Genomic DNA, 20,375 nt, shown 5'->3' with positions numbered 1-20,375 from the left:
AGAGGTCCCAAGATGATTGAAAGGGGACAGCAAAACAATAACTTTTTTTTTCAAGCCTGTGTTTCTGGCTTCATTTTAAGGAGTCACAAGCCAATATTCAGTGTGTAGTTGAATGCAATACTGTAAATTCTCACACTCAATTTCAGTAAATTGGAATGTGCAAACATTTATTCATTTAGATGCAATGTTTAAACACAGTTCTACAGGATAAAATAAATGAAAGTAGTGGAAATAAAACAAGCAGATAATTTAATAAAATTTTGTGTGCGCTCTTGCTTGTTCCCGACATGTGATTGTCAGGGAGACAAAGATTTTCCTGAGAGAAATGAAATGAAGAATAAACAAAGAGAAGGCTGGAACATATGTCTTAAAGGTGTAAAGGCTGTAAAAATGGCATAAAAAGCAGATGGACAGGATGAAATAAAGTATCACAGCATATATCTATCAAAGTGTGACAAAATATGAACACCTCTGAGTCATAAACACACTCATAACCGGTAAAAACCTTGAATTACGCAAAGCATGTCTACAGGTAAACGCAGGTAATAGTAATTCTAGATCCTCCACTTCCTAAAGTAGCACTCAGTAACAGGCTGAGTCTCCTGATAAACAAATGCTTTCAAATGAAGACAGATAACGGCTGAATGAGTCCTCGCCTTTTATCTAGTGTTTGCATGGTTTGCATTTAAACAGGTGTGGACTTAGCTCTAGTAACTCAACAGAAGAACAGATGGATGATTTTCCTGAGCAGTGTAAGTTGTTGTAATGTTGCAAAAAAGTTTGTAAATGTGTCTTGTCAACTGTCCATAACAATATTTAGTAAAACAGATTTTATCAGGAACGTGTTTGTGCTCTTTCCCCTCTATGTGAGTGGGATTTTAAAGACACTGTATTCCAAGATCAGAATGAACTTTGTGTTGGAATCGACTCACACGAAAAGTAGATTGTGTGTTTGATCTGCTTCTTGTCTCGTCTCATCACTTAAAGATATGAGTCTGTCTGGAGTGAGCAGAGGTGAATGAACAAACACGTGTGGCCTTGATATGAAAAACATGCACACAGTGTTAATTATTTAATCAAAATGCAAATGTGATTTTGTACATTTACATTCAAACATATTATCAACAACAGAAATAATGGCAAAAAATAAATATGACAGCAACAACAGCAAGAAAACAATGATGACAATGAGAGTATTATTAATAAATATTATAATAACACAACAAACTAATTTTGGCAGCAGCTTCACTTTGTTTGTTAAACTGCTGAGTGATGCTCACGCGTTTATCTGACCAGCAGAAACACATGAGCACACGTCTTTTAAATAATGGAAACTTGAATTTGGTTTAAAATACACAGAGAAAATACACTTCTAAATTCAACTACAGCACCTTTGTTAAATATCATTTTATGAACTGTCCATCAGAGATTATGTCCATAAAGTTGTCTCAAACTGCCGTCTCCACCAGGGAGGACAGTGGTTATCATGGTTTGATGTAGTTACCAGGGCAACCAGACGATGTCGTCACAAGTCTGTGAGGCAGACGCTGGAGGACGTCTCAACATAGACACAGCCTCTGTGTCCTGAACGGAACTGGCCGCCTCGTAGATCGATCACGTGGCTCCGGCTCCTCTCGGACAGTGCCGTCTGGAGTCGAGCGGTGCCGAGCACCGAGTCCCACAGCAGACCTCTGCTCCACAGCTGCACACGACAGACGCAGGTTAGAATCAACTGTGTGTGCTTGTTTATCAGCGTGTGTGAAAGACAGAGAGAGAGGTAATGTGAGTATACCTCTACAGAGATGTGTGTGTCAGGGTATCTCCTGTAGAAGATGGCTCTCAGGTTGAACTCGGGGTTTCCCTCCGCCTTGAACACCCGTGTCCTGATGGTGTCGTTCTCACATCGCACTACGGCATAAACATCTGGAGCTGTGATCATAAAACTCAATGTAAGATGGTGAAAGGAAGAAACAAGTGTGTGTGTGAAGAGACATTGTGCTGAGTGACCTGTCTGTTTGGGAGGACTGAGGCCGGACGCCCTGCGGAGATGGACTGTGGTCACCACTGTGGGTTGAGGTAGAAAACACTGGAACACAGAGGGAGACGGCAAATCCTCCCTCAACTCCCTACGTGGAAAAAAAGATCAGGGTTGAAGACGAGTGAGGGGAAAAAGGTACAGTTGTTGTAAAAAAGGAGGAAATAATCCACAATATGTTCATATATGCTGCCACTATCAAACTTGCACACAAACACATCTCACACACCTGAGTCTGACGGGGGAATGGGAGAAGAGTCGTAGCAGGAAGCGTCCGGTCGCGCCCGGCAGGAAGGTGGTGGGCAGCACCACGTAGCGTCCCGGAGCCAGGGTCGCCCTCAGTGTCACACTGCGGGAATCCATGTAGACGGAGCTGGCCGCCTGCTCCACCACACACTGCACCCGGCTGCAGCGGTTCACCTCCACCTGTGGACGACGTGGCAGCGGGGGGGGGGGGAATGATATCTGAGCTTTTTTTTTGCAGGATTTGAGAAGACGTGCGTTCATAAGACCTGCTCACCTTCAGCACCTCGAAGCCGATGGGCAGGTTTTCTCCTCCTCCGTCTTTCCTCTGTATCCTCCTGTCCTCCTGCTGCAGACAGATCAGCACCTCCTCCTCTTTGCTTCTCACTTCAAACATAAACTATCAGGAAAAAAGACACAGAAGAATTATGTTCATGCTCAAAGTTCGTGCACTCATTCAAAGACTTCCACTTTAGTTTTACCTGTGGATTGTGCAGGAAAGTCTCTCTATGGTTGATGCAACCTCCACATCGACTCCTTTTATCCACCTGTGCCTCCCATCCTCCATTCCCCCCTCCATCGTCATCCTCCTTTATCGCTTTTTTCGCATCCTTATCCCTCTCGCACCTTCCTCTCCTCCTTCCCTCCTGCTGACTCTCCCCGAGTCGGGCCTCCTTCCGGTTCCCTCTCCGCTCGGTCCCTCCGGGTTTGACGTTGCTCTTACCCAGAGTCAGCGGGTAGTTGCTGTGGAGGACGGTAGACTGAGGTGATCCAGGGGTGGAGGGGGCTGGGGTCCACTCTCCGTAGCATCGCGCCTCTCTCCAGTGAGAGCTCGGCCACAGCAGAGCTCTCTCCACCAGCCGGCACACCACCACGTCTGTGAAGTAGTGACAGAAATCCTCGAAATCCATCCTGAGTGAGAGGAAATCAGCGGAAGTTTAATTGGTGATTTGCATCAGAAATATAATTCATACACATAAATTATAGCAGAGGTCTGGGGACTATTACCTATTTTTTAATCCAAATAATAAAAACAAATGTACCAGAACTCCCCAACGTCTCGAACAACAAGACCCATCTTCTCCCTCTCTGCACGACTCATCTGTTGCCACTGCTGCGACCTGCAGGAGGCGTGCAAAGCCAATAAAGTCAAAGGCAGCAGGAAAAAAAAACACCTAATGCTGTGACATCCAGCACGATGGAAATGGCATATGATTATTACAAGTAGTGGTTCAACTTCTGGAAACCTTTATTGGTCCATTTTGGCCATTTCAAGAGTTTCTCAGAGTTTCATAATGAAAATGGCAGATGTCCCCTAGTAAAACAATTCCAAAACTATAGTAAAATGTCAGAAATTGTCCAAAAAAGTTACAGTGGCGCTGTAAAATGTTGTAAAACAGGCTGACACTGTTAAATGTCAGCTGAGGCTCAATTCCCAGAGCTCTTGTAAAACGTATGATGTACTCAGCAGCAGTCAGACATGTGGCAGATGAAGTCAGTGAAGGGTTCGATGTGCCCTCACCTCTGACTCCAGGCACCCGTCCAGTCTGTGGTCCCCCATGGGTTCCTCATTCGCACCATGAAGAGTCGGGACGCCTCGCCTGTCTTCAGCAGCCTCTCCCCCAGCCGCAACTTCCTCACCGCTGTGATCCCGTAAGCGTGGCCTCGCACCAGACCGCAGTCCAACACGGATTCCACCGTCTCCCCCTCTGCAGGCTGAGAAGTTTAAAGTATACAGGAGTTATTTTAGCTTGTTCACTAGTTTCTAAAATCTTGAAGATTCGTACGAAGGTTGTACCCGTATGGAGCAGGTGATGAGGGCCTTGCGTTCATGCGCCTTGGCTAAGGTCTGGAAGAACATCCTCCTGTGGTCGCTGTGCCGGCTGAGGGCCTCGCGATCCAGACTCAGGGGCTCTGAAACTCCTCCAGTGAAATCAATCAGGGCCTCTGCAGTGTTTCCTCCCTCTAGAGCCTCATAGCAGCCGTTGAGCCTAAAAGGCATCCAAGAGTGCGACAGGCTGATTTATTGATTAGTTGACTGATGATTCATGACTGTGTTCCTCTCTTGATGAAGTGGACTTTTTTGGACAGGCATTTGAGGTGCTTCTCAGATGTTACAAGATGCTGTCTGTGTTTGGTTACTATGGTGATTGTGGGCATTGGTAAGTGGTAGTACTGTGTTTTGCCACAACCCTGTCACCACACAAGAATACTGGTATTGTAAAATAATGTCCTGGAGCCCTTAAGTTGGACTAGAGAGAGGAATAGAGAGCATCCTGGGACAATGGTACTGCCATAAGTAGCAGTGCCAAACATAGGAAATTAGGTAATCCCAAAACAGTCAGAAACACAGAAACCAAGCCCCATAAAACATCATCTAGCATTTTCCACTGCCACTCACTTGGCATAGGCCTTCTCCAACAAGGCGCTCCAAAACTCTCTTGGTGTAGCCGAACGGCAGAAGAGCAGTGCGCCATCAGCACTGACCGGCAGTCGGTCGTCCACGATAACGTCCATCCAACGACCGAGGCGCCAGAACCGGAAATGGAAAATTCCTGCATATAAGTCAGGTCGTTTTGGGTTCCACTCCTGTTCCACGTGGTCGGGAATGACCTGAGAGGAGGAGGGTGGGAGATGAGGTGGGGCCATGACGGAGGGAAAAGAAGAGGGAACCAAAGAGGAAAGACAGGCAGAAGGAACACGAATACTCAACCTTCTTCCACAGAGATGGCTCAGATGCTAGGCAGGAAATGGCAGCCACCATCCAGCAGTTACCCAGACTGCCTTGGTGCAAGTCACGAGTGCTGATGCCATCTACAAACAGACGAGGATCCTTACATATTTCCTGGGATCAGAGGAAAGAGAGAGAAACGTGCAGTTCTTTAGCTGCTAAATGCTACAATATGTGCACTAGCTAGACGCTAACTTTGTTTATTCGTCGCAAATTTATGATGAGACCCATTGAGAATCAACCAAAACAGTAAGGTTTTGGGATCCGAAACCAAAACAATGAGCTGAACGACTCAAAAATGTGACGCGGAGCTGAGGTGAAATCAGTGGGTTCATCTCCACAAGAAACACCTGTCACATTACACGTAGTCATTTGATCTACTGTTAATATAAAATATGGATTATATAGCAGCATTAAATGCGCTCACAGTAATGTGGATTAAGACTGTGTGATAAATGAGCGCAGGAGTTAGTAGCGTCGCAGTGTTTTATGAGGCCTGTGAGCTGATTCAGTCAGAGTGTCAGAACACTGCTGAGGAGACAGATCCTGTCTGTGTGGACCTGTTGATCTCAGTTTGGACAGGGTCAGGTAACCGTAGAACTGCTGCTGGACACACACACACACGCAGGAATACACACGCAGGAATACACACTCAGTGGTCATAACCTCTTTAAATGTAACTCTAGACCAGATCTCAACCGTCCCTCTCTAAGATGATATCAACAACTACAGATGAGCAGATGAGGCCACGTAGATTGTGAAGTGGAAGGTTATGGCAGCAAATGGGAAGTCTGAGTGAATTTTGAGTAGTGTGTGTGTGTGTGTGTGTGTGTGTGTGTGTGTGTGTGTGTGTGTGTGTCAGCGTCAGCGTACCAAGGCGACAGATGTCACACTATCATCCAACTCCCTGTTGATACACTCTTAAAATATCTGAGTGGAGCATTAGGAACACAATACCATTAACCCTCTCTCCTCCACCCTGAATCAGCAGATTAATCGCTGGTGTGGTTTCACGTTGTGAAAGCCTGGCCCTCACGCTGAATAAACTCCATGAACTAATGATGACGTGGTTAATTAGTGAATTCAGGGTATTTAACTGACTCTTCTTTTTTTAATTGGATAAAGCATCCATCAATTTTCAGCCACCTATGTGTGTGTAGTTCACATTCATTCACTCATTTACAAGGAATCATTGTACACAGCTTAAATAATAAATGTAGGCCTTACTGTCCCTCCTAGTTTTCCATTATTCTTTGACTGGAATGACTGTGAAAAAGGTATTGAATTGCATCTTATGTGGTATTAGAGAAGTCTTTAATTGGAATTTTAGTCAGTAATTTTCTAAGATTTATAATATTTAAGCTTTGTGGTGGAGAATTTGGAGTTATCTCAAACAGAAGTGACACTTACAAAAATGAAAAAAAAATGACTAGAAGACTGGAAGTAAAAGATATTTGCCACATCTTGTGCCAAAAATGCTTTTTTTCCCTACAAAAATAAAAACCTACTCTTTACTATATAATGACAATTTTCCGTATACACACTTAATCCATGTGTATAATCCATTATACACAGCCTATTTGTCTGCACTGGACAATAAGTAATTGACCTTGACTTCAACCTCTCATTTTACTGTGTTTATTCTAGTGTATTACACCACCATTAAAGGCCACTCAGCTTGGCCACAATAAACACCTATACTTATACACAGCTACACCCATCTCAACACTGAGCTAAAAACACCTGGTCTATTTAAAATGGCTGCTGCTTTCCCTTAACTCAACTGTACTGTATACACACACACACACACACCAGTATAGCGACCCATCGGCAGCACGCGCCACTTGCTCCCTGGGTGCTAAGGTTTCACTGCCTGACGCCTTTCCTATAATAGAAAGTGCTTTAATTAACCTAATCTGATGGAAATGTAACATGTTGAGCCAGACGCTGGATTTAGATGTGTAAAATGAAACTCTTTGTAGTGATGTGAACTGGTTTGATGCAGGAAAACGTGTCTAGAACTCGTAATTTAATGGACTTTCCTGTAGATGACGGATTAGGACCGAGAATAATTTTACTACAGGCTGTTAAAAAGAGTCTGCTCCATCCTCCTCTTTCTCCAGGAGCTTCTCTCCCGCAACACTCACCCTCGGTCTCTTCCAGGTCAGTCCCGGCGGAGGCGCCCGTTTGTAAAACAGGGACTGGGTGGTGGTGGGGAACAGGGGGTCCTTGAAGAGGGCTCCCCGACGCAGGCAGGCCCTCCTCAGCTTGTGAAAGCTCTGACCCTGGAAGTTGCTCACTTGCTCAGGCATTCTGGCTGGACAGAGGAGGCCTGAGGAGAGGTGCCGGAAAGAGGAGAGAGGTGAGAGATTTATGGAAAAGGAAAAATAACTGCAAGGGTCAAATGTGAGAAATTTGAGCTACTAAGCCATGCTCCACTTAAGTAGTGTGGGATTACACTGACAGCATGAAGTCACACATATGAAATATCAAAACACTAAACATTTTGGTTTCTTATCATCCCATTGCTTAAATTGCTCAGCTGCATTTAAGGCCTAATGTAACGTGAGAGATCCCTTGTTATTCAACAGGTGAAAAGGTTCACTGCACCACTTTATTATGGCCTGTAAGAGAGCATTTAATATCCTGCGATAAGCCACAAGCTAGGTTTTCCAAAGAACAAAACACTAAATATGAGATGAAGAGAAATGAATTGAAGCTGCGGCAGCTTCTGTACAAAAATATAATAACCTGAAATACTAAACAATAAATTCAATTACAGTAATTTGAAATGAACAGAAAAGCCAGGAATCATGGAGTAACATCTAACATGTTTAACCTCCTTTGAAGAAAAGATTTTAGAATTTATAGTGAGTTTAAGTATCTATGATAATAATCAAACACGATCTGTGTTTACATAGTTTATCAGAAGACATATGTTGTATGATGTGCTACAGTGGTTTGGTGTGTAGAGTGTAGAGCTGGAAAACTCACATTTTACTTATGGACTGTGTCATACATATGCATTTATAGACTATTATTGTGTCTGATGTTTAACGCAAATGTTTGAAAATCTTTGATAAAATAAAAGCTGGAGTTTCTCAAACTGTGGTACTTTTGGTAAAATTTCTCTGTGAGTTCAAAGTTAGATTCTCCTGCACCCAAAACCTGCCAGAAAACTGACTGTCACTGTGATGCCATTAGAAATATCATGTGCACTGACCTCTGGTTTTTATGTGAATACTGTGTCTTTCTGTATTTTCTAGGAGCAGAGGAAGGGTCAGTGTGTGTGTGTGTGTGTGTGTGTGTGTGTGTGTTGAGGAGAGGGGATATGGTGAGAACAGCAGTAAGGTAATGGTACCGTTTTAGTCATCAGTGATATGAACTGCTGAGGACCCTTAGTCAGCGAGTGTGTGTGAGTATGTGTGTGTGTGTGGATATCAACTGGTGTGTGTTAGTGTGTGAGAAGCCGTGTGATTCTGTGTCAGATAGTATGCCAGGTGCAGTTTGTGCGTGTGTGTGTGTGTTTTAGGGTCAGCTCAGGGCCTTGCAGTGCAGAGGACAAACACAGATGAAACCTTCAGGTGCTTGGGTTTGCAGATACCGCACAGGTCAGTGTTATCAATTATCAGTGAGGTTTTGTTTTCCTCGTATCAGATTTATGCAGAGACACACAAACAGCAGGAAAACATGTAAAGTAAACATAGATTCACAATATATTATTTATCAAAGCATGACTTACAGTATCACAGCATCTGTAGTAGCTGTAGTATTCACATCTCTTAAGTAAAAGTAGCAACATCACAGTGTAAAAATAAGAATAAAATGTAGTAATTATACAGAATGATGTATAGTAGATCACTGGATTGTAGCTATAGTTGAGGCTGGTATAAGAGGGGCTAATTTGAATTACTTTATTTTGTCCTGGGTGGTTGTTACGTTCCCTTTGAGGATCAATAAAGTCTATTTTGTATCATGAATCTGTAAAGTAGCTAAAGTTATTTTTAAAAATATAGCAGAGTAGAAGTATAAAGGAAATATTCAAGTGAAGTCCAGGTACCTCAAAATTCATCATAACTTTCCACCACTGATCAGGTTTTTGTGAATGTAGATATATCATGAAATCCGGTGGCTCAGATCATAATTCAAATGATCTGATTTCCCACTATTTTAAAAGACATCTAAACCTACCAGAAATTTCTTAATTTATCTTTTCCAATGAGTTTGTTTAGTTTGTTGTAGAAACATTTACAGCTTTACATAAAGTTGCCAGCGCTCATGTGTGTTCATGTTTGGCTCAGACTGCTGCTCCTGTTACAGTGAGGATGTAGTGTCCTCGTGCACGGCCAGGTGCAGCAGATTCAAACGCTCCTTTTAAATCAGATCTTTTTCTTCTTCGATAACTTTTTCTTATGTGCTGGTCTTCCACGTCGTAGTTACAGCTAATGTGTGACACTATTCTAATGGATGGTTTTCATTCTGTTTACTTTGAACACGTCTCCTTCTGTCGTGTGTGAACTGAACTTGTAAACAAACAAACAAGCAGACAAACAAACAGAGCAGCGACGCCTGATCAAAACAGACATAAGCCAGATTTATAGTTATTTTATGGAGCAGCTTATCAAATACACATTGAAGAAGTTACTTTTTAAAATGTATTTATCTGTAATTTAACAACTAGAAATTTAATGTTAAAGAACATGTATTTGATCATGTAAACAGCAGTTAAGATTCACAAATCCAAAGACAGTTTTTTGAGGTGAAAAACAAGCTTTGTTTGTTTCTTAAAAGATTATTAAATATGTCAAACAAGCTTCACTGAAAATACAAGTGAGCATTACTCATCTAAAAACATTTGACAGCATCAGAAAACCTCAGACACCAGATATAGTGTGTGAGTGTATTAAAAGAGCTGTCATCAGTTGGAGTGATCCAGTCCTCAGCTTGAACAGCAGGCTGTCGTCCCTGATGACCCCTTTGTTTACATTTTTATGATTAAAGACTCAGATCAGGACAGATCACTGGATGTTTCTGTAAGTGCATGTGAAGTGTTTTACCTTTAAGACTGGAAGTTTATCCACTTGCTTTTCCTGAGATGAGACTATTCCTTGAGCCCCGGCAGTAGATCCAGGTTCATGTCCTCCTCCGGTCATTCAGGAAATCCTTCAGGGAATCCTAATTCTTTTAGAGACAACTGTACATGCTCTGTTTTGAGAAACAGGCAACATGTGTCCGCTCTTTTCCTCTTTGGCTCTGAGTCAGCTGTTAAATGCCAACTGGCTGGAGCGACAGTTTCTTCTTCTTTCCTCCAAATCTGTCGGGAGCGTTTGATTCATTTCCACCGCGTGCTCATTTAACGTTTGTCTTCACTGGACCTAAAATGCAGCAAAGAAGTGCAGTCATAATGATATTCTGGTGCTTCAGGACAAAAGTACAGCTTGATGTGAGAGCCTCTAGTTCCCTGACACCATCTTTTATGAGTGTGTATCATATGTATGTGTGTGTGTGTGTGTGTGTGTGTGTGTGTAAAACAGCTTCTAGTGTTGATGCATGAGTGTGTGTGTGTGTGTTTGTGTGCATGCAGCCGTGACACACAGGGCAGGGTGACACTGCTGCTGTGTAACTCTATCTCCCTTCACACAGACAATAGACAGACGGACACCACGCCAAGTGACATAACACACAGCTGTATCCATGGAAACGCTCAGACAGGTAAAATGCTACACTTACTGCAGTTACTCTAGAGTATCAGACACTTAAGATGAACACTGAGCCCTCTGCCACCTGCGTGCTGCTGGAGAGCATATACAAATGTGTTTATTAGGAGCTTACTGCAGCTTCTGCACTTCTGCCTGGTGACCGTGCACATTCCTCTTCCTCCTGCTCGTACCTCACCATGTTCCTCCTCTCTCCTCATTTTAACGTGGCCTATGACTCCCTCTCTTCTCTCTTTCCCCCTTATCTCCTCAGGCTCTTCTCCTCTTCCCCCTCCTCTCCTCTCCTCTCCTCTATCTTTTCCTACACAGACTCCTGGGGTATCTGTTGCTGCCGAGTGTGTATGTGTTGCCCCTGACACCCGAGAAACTGAGAGGGCAAGCACCTTCTTTTTTAACTGCTTCACTGCCAAACATCAAGCTGATTATCCCCCATTCCGCCTCTTATATTTATATATGGTGAACCTGAAGCACATTACTGATCAGCTGTCTCAGCAGAATGACTGCAGTGGCTACAAAAATGAAGTAACTGATTAAGTAATAATGCTTTTTGAGGAGCATGTTAAGGGACAAAAAGGCAAAGACTTAACTCTGAAAAACAGAATGTGAATGAAAGAAAACACCATCAGTGAAGCATGAAAACACTTGCTCATCAGTTTAGTACCCTTTGAATCCAATCCCATTAACATATATGGGAATACTTCAAAATCAGTCCCATAAATGTTAAGGTACACAATTTTTTGTAGCCATAAATGCTAATATATGAGGTATGGATACACTGTTCACTGCTCTTTACAGAAATCCTTGTTGGATTTAAACTACACAGACTGTCACAGACAAACAACTCAAACAAACAAACAACTTTTATCTATAGGTAATAGAAAATAGGCCTACATCTTAATGTATATAACAAAGTATATATTTGGTGAACAAAACTAAAATAGCACGTGATGCTTGATCGCAGTTTTAAATCACATCTCGTCATACCTTGATTAAATAATGTGGAGCAATATTTTCATATGACATATTAGTCGAATTACGTTCAAATTAAATCAAATACTCAAAATTATGTGTGGAAAAAACAGCTTGATAGGCGCCAGACAAGCGAGAACAGGTACGATTACTTTTAGGGAGTAAAAAACTGAAATATGTGACAGTAAACATAAACATATACGTACTTTTCGAAGACTGATGAGTTCGCGTTTTCTTCTATCGACTAATCTCCCCTCAAATCTAAACATCAGGGATCGACAACTACGCATGCGCAGTTATAAGTCGCTTTCAAAAATGCCGATGTGGCCGCTGAAATATTAAAGTTTTAGCTCACCTGAGGGATTTTAGAGCAAACTGTTGAAATGAACGTTTTCGTACTGGTTTTGTTTTGTATCTGCGGCTTTGTCACAGCAGACGAAGACGAGAGGCTGCCGAATAAATGCGAAGGTAGGACGAGAAAGTGACACTAGCTAGTTGTTATGGTGTCATTACTGTGGCGTTGTAGTAGCAGTTGGTCATTTGTTTAGGGGTTTTATTTTTCTTGTCTGTCAGTGTGTAAGTTCCTGTCAGTGGAGCTGCAGGAGGCTCTGGAGAGGACGGCTCGCTCCAAAGAAGTGCTGGAGGTTGGAGAAGTGCTGGACACAGGAAAGAGAAGAAGAAAGATAAAATACAACACCTCGTAAGTCCACTCTGTCTGAGGAATATCACTTTAAAATGGACAGAAAACACTCAGGGGTCGAGAAATTATAAGTAATTTCTACTTCTAATAATAATATTCAATAATATAAGTTGTTTACCTCATGACTAGTAGTTGAGGTCTGTCTGTAAAATCTCTGGAATTGCCCTTTAAAAGGAAATCACACTCTTGCATTGTCTAAACTCCTAGAAAGCCTGCAGCTCTTTTCTGTTTTCATTTCAGGGAAACTCGGCTGACTGAGGCGATGGACAACATATGTGAGCGGATCCTTCAGTATAACGTTCATGCAGAGAGGCCTGGCAGCCTCCGATACGCTAAGGTAAAGTTAACCTGGCTGTATTTAAAGTTTTACTGTTCTGTTTTTAACAGGAGTAAACCTGAACAAGTGCTCTTTTTGTGTTTTTGTCATTTGTGTGACTGCAGGGTGCCAGTCAGACCATGACTACTCTGAAGAACCTGGTCCACAAAGGAGTCAAAGTGGAGCTGGGTCTGCCGTTTGAACTGTGGGACGAGCCCTCAGTGGAGGTGTCGGACATGAAAAAACAGGTAGGGTGGTGTACGTGTGTCTGTCTGTGTCAGGAGCTTGTGGAGTCTCATTTTAACTGTAGTACTTGTACAACACAGCATTACATTCAGTAGTAAAGGGTTATGCGGAAACACCTGATACACCTGATGTTGGGGTGTGTGTTGTGCAGTGTGAGACCATGCTAGAGGAGTTTGAGGAGGTGGTGGAGGACTGGTACTTCCATCATCAGGACCAGAGACTGGAGAACTTCTTCTGTCAGAACCACGTCCTCAAGACATCAGAACAAGGTGGGAGACATGTAGAAAGCAGTGCTAGCTAGTTGCACGCTTGATCCTACACCACATAGATTATTATTACTTCAGCTCAGAAACATGTTCACTGAAGTCTCATCCAGATATTTGGCTATATAAACTCTATATTAAAGATGCCATGTACAAGTTTTGGCTGTTGCTGCACGGCCAGCATCAGCATTAACTGAGAACTGAGGGCAGACTGGACACTACAGTGACTCTCTCACAGAGTGGGAGAGCCAAAGCTAGCTGGTTAGCATGGTAACTTAAGTGTATGTTGTGTGGGAATCACCAAAAATTAAAACTTTGCACATAAACTCACTGAAATCCAAACATTAAAAGTCAACTCAGGCTTTTTCCCCTCTGTAGAAAACAAACTATATTGCTGAAGACTCTTCCTCCTCCTCCTCCTCCTCATGCTGTTTTTCTCTCCCTCTCTCAGAATGTCTAAATGAGGTGTGGAAAGGAGACATGGGGAAGAAGGAAGGGGCTGCAGAGGTGGAGAGCGACAGCGCTGAAGAGGAGGGAGCGAATGACAACACGAAGGAAGAGCAGGGAAAGACACGTGAGGAGCTGTGAGGAAGGGAAATGCAGAAGACAACACAAAACCTCAGGCAGAAAAACTGCAAGTCAATTATGTATTGAGGCATGTTTTCAGCTGCATTCTTGGAGGCAAAGTCCAGAACATACATTTACACTATTTTAGCTTTAATGGATGGCAGATTGAATCTGTCAACACAATATCTGGTGCCAAATCATGTTATCGTTTACAATGATGTTGTGAGATTATGCTTTATACAATTTATCACTAAATCTCTCCTGTTATTTTTCTATAAAGCCTTTTATAAACTGTTACACCTTTTTAAAACACTTGACTATTTGGATTAAGGTTTGGAACCTTTACCATGAATGTTTGAGACCCCTGTTACAGCATGTATGAACGCTGTTACATCTTTTCCTTATGACAATATTCTATGGTACATATCATGTTTTTACCCCAAATAGCCGCCTTTAAATGCAATATGTACAGTTTTTCATGTTGAATAAAATGCTTTTTTATGATTTTGTTGCATGTGTAGTTTTTTCTGCTGTTTGTTAAAGAAAAATGAGAAAATATGTGAAAGCAGAGTTTCTGATGGGGAAATCATAGATGGGGGAACAAAGTGAACTTTACTCCCTGTTTTCTGATTAACATCAGGGATTTAGAGGAGGTTATAGAACAAGTAGGGACACCAGTCACTTGGGTAGTGTAGTTCAATGCACAAGAAGAAAACAAAGTTGAGTCATAGTTACTTAATGCTGCCACCTAGTGGTTCAACTTTCTTTGTCCTTGACACTTAGTTAAGTTCACCCACAATGCTGATCGCTCACCTGGAGACCGATTTCAGGTGGACGGAGCTGCCATTCCTCTGCAGTGTGAATATAAAAGGTGCATTTACACAGACACAATGGTCTCTAAAGCTTTGTATGTGTCTGTGTATTGTTGGTAGAACAACAAGAAAAGTGTGTTTTTGTAGTTTTCAGAACAAAAGAAGAAGGTGGGTGATGACAGACAGAAGTCCCTGTTCCAGAGAAGGTTTCCTCTCAGAGGTCAGAGGTCACAACAGCTGACCATTTAACAGCTTGTATGTTAAGAGTTAAATCAAACTTAAAATCAATAGGAAGGACTTGAGAGGAACTAAAACTGGTGTAATGTGTGTGGACAGCTGTGTTCCCCTTCATAGACCACCAGTGGTGAGTCCTCTGTCTTTCATGTCTACAGTAGTTCCTCCAGTTAATTTTCCAAACTGAAACAACTTCCGCTGATCACATTTTGGTGGTCAGTATAAATCAGTCCAGTTCCTGTATTCCATTGTTATAAAATGCACCCAAATTACTGATACAGTAAATGCTGAGGGCAGATGTTTCATCTGATAATGATACAGCATGTGTGTTCTTTGCAGATGTTTTACAGACTGAAGCCAAACGACTCCAGCTCTCATTTCCTGCAGCAAGTCCAGGACAAACTCTCCTCCTCCACCAGGACACAGAGGCACTGTCAGCACAGATCTATAAATTACTTTTTTATCATCAACTAAAAATAATCTGATCTGCACTGTGATATTAATCATGTTGTTCTGCCTCCTTTATTACACGTTACCTGGGGGCAGTGAGAAAGGCCTGTTCTATCATGAGTGGGAGGTCGGTTTCAACAATCTCATAACTCCTGTTTTATCCCTCTTCTCTCTGCCCCGGTAATGAAAATAAAAGCTTGAGTTATCCTTAAAAACACATTAAACATACTAAAACTAGTCCCAGACTTTTGGACCTCACTGTATATATCTGTCATTACAAACATATTTGAACCCATCCAGGTGGAGATTGGTGGCAGAGACGGGGTTCAAGACAGATTTCAGCAGCAGTGCTGAGTCCAGCCACAGGAGGGCGCCGATGAGCAAAACAAAGAGCAGACAGAATGGTATTACTCTTCTATCCTATTACCTGAACTAGTTGTATTTATTATGAAATATGTAAAAGAAGCCAGTTTTTAAGTCATTTTTCATTGTTTTAAGAACATTTATTTTGTCAGACAGACTTATCTTCTTTTGGAAACCTCGACTTTAACAAAAAGCCACGAGCCAAATGCATCAGTTTGACAATAAAAATTCATAACAAGTGCTGCTGGACTTCTGACCCTTTAGCCTACAGATGCATCTGAAATATCAACATGCTTCCTACATTTGATCTAATCCAACAGTGTGATGTCATCTCCCTGGATACTGGAATATTTGCAGAGTTATATCTGTAACTAACAGTGAATTGATAGTTTCCAGATGGAGTAATAAAGCACTATCTCCAAAAACAAAACTCCCATTTCAGATATATTTTAGGAATTTTAATTAAAAATTCTTCCTTTGTATTAATCATTGTGTATCAGGTTATAGTTAATGAATTTTGCTGAGCTCATTTTTCAAAAAATAAGTGCCATTATTATCAAACCCATGTCCTAATTCTTGCCTGATTATTATGCAACTATTTGGATCCTCTTATGGTCGATCCGTACTGTGCCACATGTGTCAGGTGATGAGAGAAATCTGACTGGCCGGTCAAACTCATGTGATCATGTGCTTTTTAATCTTTGTAAGAGATGCAGCTTTTTTTTCATTTGTGGTGTTTGCCAGCCTTGAGTAATAAAATAAAGATCAGTGTCTGTCAGCACCACACTTCTGAAATGTATTACATGCAAATTCCTTTGATGATAAATCTCCTGCCAGACACCACAACAAGACCATACACAATATCTTTATCCTATCACACAGGCAGGTCATGGAGTGTGTTGCTGAGTGATTGTGTCTCTGTTGAAGCCTCTATTTTTAACCTTTTGTTGGACAAAGTAGTCAGAGAGCTCCGTTTTTTTTTCTCATTTAACTTTAAAATAAAAAGGATCTAGGAACATTTAAGCAGTCAGGTACCTGAATTAAAACAAAAAGGAAAGAACTGCTTTGACTTTTGGTGCTATTATTCATCTTGTAAAGGTGGATAATGACCAGAAACATACTGGTTCTGTACAAACACATGGTTTCTCTTGGCTAATGTAGCCTATATTTAACTTGATCTTTAGTGCCTGTTTTGCATTTATCCCAACAGATGTTTCAACCATAATGACATAATGACAGACGGCTTGTTTTCTAAGTACTTTGTTAGACTGTACACAGTTGAGATGTGACAGAAAATGAGGTGAGAGATACAGAAGAAGAGGCGTTTACATGCAACAAACATCCCTGCTCAGCATCTTAAGGCCTTAGGCCACAGCTATGATAAATACCTGCTGGAAGAATTTCCAGCCATTTGTCATCTTTCTGTTTCCCTACAAGGACAAGGTATTGTTATACCGTCATAAGGGGAAAGTAAACCAGTCTGGACATTTTACTGTGGTCTTTCCTCTTGACTATTGATCCCTGAACGCAGCAGGTTAACTCGCGGTTTATTGGTGAGTTTTTCCTCCAGTGAAGAACAACAGCCCGCTCCCACTCTCCATCCAGCACCTGTCAACACTCGTGCCAGAGACAAAGTGAAGGAAAACGTGGAAAAACAAAAACATTGCATTTGGATTCATGGCAACCAGAATCGTTTTCCACTGTGCGCTTTTTGCCAACCATGTTTAAGAGCCAAACAGCTCCATCAACATTGTTTGGTTTTTTTTTTTAAGAGACGTCTTCCTTGTTGCAAAACAAATCATCATCGTTACCATCAAGAATGTGTTTGGTGTAGACTCGGAGATTAGAGTTAGAAAAGAAAACACTTCGTGTCAAAAATGTGTCCATCATTTCCTTCTCCTTCATACTGCTGTGTACCCTGGAGAAGGTCAGAGGGGAGGGAACATGATCTCCCTGAAAATCTGCTCAAATAGGGGGTATATCACACACACCACATCTAAAGTCACATAACAGAGGAAGGTCCAGATTGTTTCTCCAGTTTCCTGCAGCAGCGATACTGAATTTACTTTTTACCCGTAATCTCCATATTTGTTTGTACAAGGACCCAAGTGGTTTACTGTCTGTTTCTGGAGTCTGCCTGTAACATGTAATGCAATAGGACATATGGGAAAAGATCAAATTATAGATAAATATCTTGGCCGCATCCAGAGAGAGACCATGTCAGACAAATTTGCCAAGTTGTACTTAATTGTTTTATGACATGACAATTTTCGACATTTTCTGTGATCTCATGGGATCGCATTTAAATAGCCCACCACTTTCAGAACATTTCACTTGTCTATGAAGTTTTTCGTGTATCAGGAAGTAGAGAAATGTGAAGTGATAACACATAAAATTTATGTTATTTATAGAACCATTTGGTGATACTAGACTGATTTAAGATTTTAATCCAGGATTAAACCCTGATATGAGTTCATTATTATCAAATGTAAAATGAAAATGTAAAAATTATAGGGCTGTATATTGATTTGAGATAAAAACTATATGTGTTACCAATATTCAAACAGATGTGTAATCCTTCTCATGGCACTTAACAGCTCTACAGTTGATAGCTCAGCTGTTTTTGCATATAGATGTATACAGCAGTGTCATCAGCATACATTTGCTGTTCCATCTGGTAACACTGTGGGAATGATAGTGGGCCTAACTGAGGTACACCAACTGTTTTCAGTTAATTTCTCTGTTGTTCTTAATCTTTCCCCTGAAAATGGAATGATTATTATTCCAGATTAATACAGTGTTCAATTTTGTCGTAATCATTATCTTGAGATAAAAACATTTGGCTAATTTAAGATCTAGATTTAATCACTTTTTTGACCATTGCAATTAAGTTTCTGTGAGAGTATTTAAGTGTTTCTTTACTCCTGTAAATGAAAAATAAATACAGACATTAGGTAAACATATTTTCAACATACTGCATCCTCATGTCTTTGTCTGATCATTAAACCAAAGTACAATGACATATTGTAGCACTTTAAATATTTGAGCACAGCTAATCCATCAAATTGACGCCCATGTATTGTGAAATCTGCTCTTATTCTGTTATAGTGGCGTAATGTTGACTTTTATAATTACACCTCCGTGGTATTTTGTTTATTATGATTTTAGTCTCTCAGCACACGCTTTGCTGCAGGGGTTCAACCGTTGGCAGTGCAAAACACCTGTCAAGGACCACCTGAGGTGTTTTATTAAGCAGTTAAACATTTTCTGATATCATTTTAGGGATGATTTCTGTTATCAATTACCATTTTTGTTATGGAAATCATTCATTAAATGGGACCAATTTGCCTCCACCTCCATCTCAGCTTGCTGAAATCTCTTGTGTCTTTGTGTTTATGCTGCCAAAGTGCAATATTGACGCATAAACGTGCTATTTCACCCCTCAATTTACTTTATTGCACTTGTCCTGCGTCCAAGGATAGCATTTCTTAAGTGCACTGTAACTACTTGACACACACTCTAACACACACATACACACAAAGCACACCTGGGGAAACATTCCTCGAGGGAAGTCATCAATCAGTTTTATGGCTTTCTCTGGGAAAGTTTCCTCCTCTCCAATCAAGCGTCTTCTCTCCCTCCCTCCCTCCCTCCGCCTCAATTCTCTCTCTTATATATTTCCATCTGTATCAGTTTTGCTACACATCTGAGAACGATCCACTCCAGCCAATTAACTTCGGCCATTTTTCCTATTCCACCGAGGGATAATTGGAGCAAACTGTAGGGTGAGCTCTCAGCCTGGACGATATGAGATAAGGCTACTGCAACCGGCTTCTCTCTGTGTCCTCAATTTGCCCGCCAGTGATAATAAACCTGAGGTAGAGGATCTGCACAATGTAAAAAAAAATGTCCTAACAAGCCATGAAATGTTGAATTGAGTCTTAAAATCTTTTGAAAAGTGGAAAACTTGACACAGTTGAAAAAAGGCCACTTGTCTCTGATCCAGATCAGAAACCTTTTTTTAGCGATTTAGTATTTTCTCCAGAGCTTATGACAACAAATACAGTTAAACGATCTATTTCCAGATAAATTACGACTCTCAGCTTATCACCAAGTGACTGTAATATGTTATGAGCGGTGGAAGAAGTACTCTGATTTATTCAAAGGTCCTGAAAACATATTTTCTCAATTACCTTCTTATCACGAGTTGTGCTTTGTTTTTTTTTACTTGAGAGATTTTTGTATGTATTTGTGTCTGTTCTCACTGTTTTTAATTGGGTGGGGCTCTGCTGGGAAAAGCTGAGGTAAAGTACTTTTCATGCACCATTTGGGATTTAGCAACTTTCGAATCAAAATCAAAAAGATGAAAGTTGTGGTGTTGTTTGCTTATGATGCCAGACCACTGTCCTCATTAATCACAAGAACTGACTTTGTTTTTTTTAATTAAATTCTTAATAAATACAATTTAACAATTTTTTCCCCTAAACTTTAAAGTCACCCTCCACTCAAAAATGTGTTTTGGTCAGTGTCACTCTGCAGAATGATGTATGTTCAGAGTCTGACACTGGAAAACCACAGCTTTTACCTGTAAGGATGATTTGTGGCATCACAGCTTGGAAGTCAATCCTGGTCCAATAAACAACTTAGACAAGTGTGATGTGGAAACTTGACGCCTGCATTGCACACAGACGGAGGATGGACTTTCAGTAATGTAGACAACATCTTGTAT

General features: G+C 41.3%; 2 protein-coding genes across 3 annotated transcripts; one reads left to right on the top strand and one right to left on the bottom strand.

The window, feature by feature from the left end:
* Positions 1 to 192: 192 nt before the first annotated feature.
* LOC108897062 (calpain-5) lies at positions 193 to 11,951 on the bottom strand. 2 transcript variants are annotated; one of them, XM_018696471.2, is made up of 14 exons: positions 11,902 to 11,951; positions 10,067 to 10,384; positions 7,157 to 7,341; positions 4,992 to 5,123; positions 4,680 to 4,891; positions 4,077 to 4,269; positions 3,801 to 3,994; positions 3,322 to 3,399; positions 2,761 to 3,190; positions 2,556 to 2,678; positions 2,265 to 2,461; positions 2,008 to 2,126; positions 1,793 to 1,929; positions 193 to 1,702 (listed from the first exon to the last, which is right to left on the bottom strand). In XM_018696471.2, exons 3-14 carry the CDS (start codon positions 7,319 to 7,321, stop codon positions 1,526 to 1,528), a joined length of 2,157 nt encoding a protein of 718 aa, XP_018551987.1. In that variant the 5' UTR covers positions 7,322 to 7,341; positions 10,067 to 10,384; positions 11,902 to 11,951; the 3' UTR covers positions 193 to 1,525. The 2 variants fall into 2 exon arrangements, with proteins under 2 accessions (XP_018551987.1, XP_050931556.1); XM_051075599.1 differs by lacking the exon at positions 11,902 to 11,951 and adding an exon at positions 10,842 to 11,863.
* Positions 11,952 to 11,967: 16 nt separating this feature from the next.
* Positions 11,968 to 13,946, top strand: cnpy4 (canopy FGF signaling regulator 4). The gene is made up of 6 exons (XM_018696473.2): positions 11,968 to 12,163; positions 12,269 to 12,395; positions 12,636 to 12,732; positions 12,837 to 12,959; positions 13,109 to 13,226; positions 13,672 to 13,946. The coding sequence occupies exons 1-6, from the start codon at positions 12,079 to 12,081 to the stop codon at positions 13,806 to 13,808; spliced, it is 687 nt and encodes a 228-aa protein (XP_018551989.1). The 5' UTR covers positions 11,968 to 12,078; the 3' UTR covers positions 13,809 to 13,946.
* Positions 13,947 to 20,375: the final 6,429 nt, after the last annotated feature.

The sequence above is a fragment of the Lates calcarifer genome, linkage group LG14, assembly GCF_001640805.2.
Source record: "Lates calcarifer isolate ASB-BC8 linkage group LG14, TLL_Latcal_v3, whole genome shotgun sequence".
Classification (NCBI taxonomy): Eukaryota; Metazoa; Chordata; class Actinopteri; family Centropomidae; genus Lates; species Lates calcarifer.
Note: the sequence above shows the minus strand (reverse complement) of the source record. Positions and strands in the feature narration are given on the sequence as shown.

Excerpts from the sequence above, each read along its gene's own strand:
- LOC108897062 (XM_018696471.2), bottom strand. The coding sequence starts at position 7,321 with ATGCCTGAGCAAGTGAGCAACTTCCAGGGTCAGAGCTTTCACAAGCTG. Across the intron at positions 3,191-3,321 it reads CGAGACGTTGGGGAGTTCTG|GATGGATTTCGAGGATTTCT; the intron begins GTACATTTGTTT and ends CCTCTCACTCAG. Across the intron at positions 1,930-2,007 it reads CAGTCCTCCCAAACAGACAG|CTCCAGATGTTTATGCCGTA; the intron begins GTCACTCAGCAC and ends TTATGATCACAG.
- cnpy4 (XM_018696473.2), top strand. The coding sequence starts at position 12,079 with ATGAACGTTTTCGTACTGGTTTTGTTTTGTATCTGCGGCTTTGTCACA. Across the intron at positions 12,164-12,268 it reads GCTGCCGAATAAATGCGAAG|TGTGTAAGTTCCTGTCAGTG; the intron begins GTAGGACGAGAA and ends CTTGTCTGTCAG. Across the intron at positions 12,733-12,836 it reads GCAGCCTCCGATACGCTAAG|GGTGCCAGTCAGACCATGAC; the intron begins GTAAAGTTAACC and ends GTGTGACTGCAG.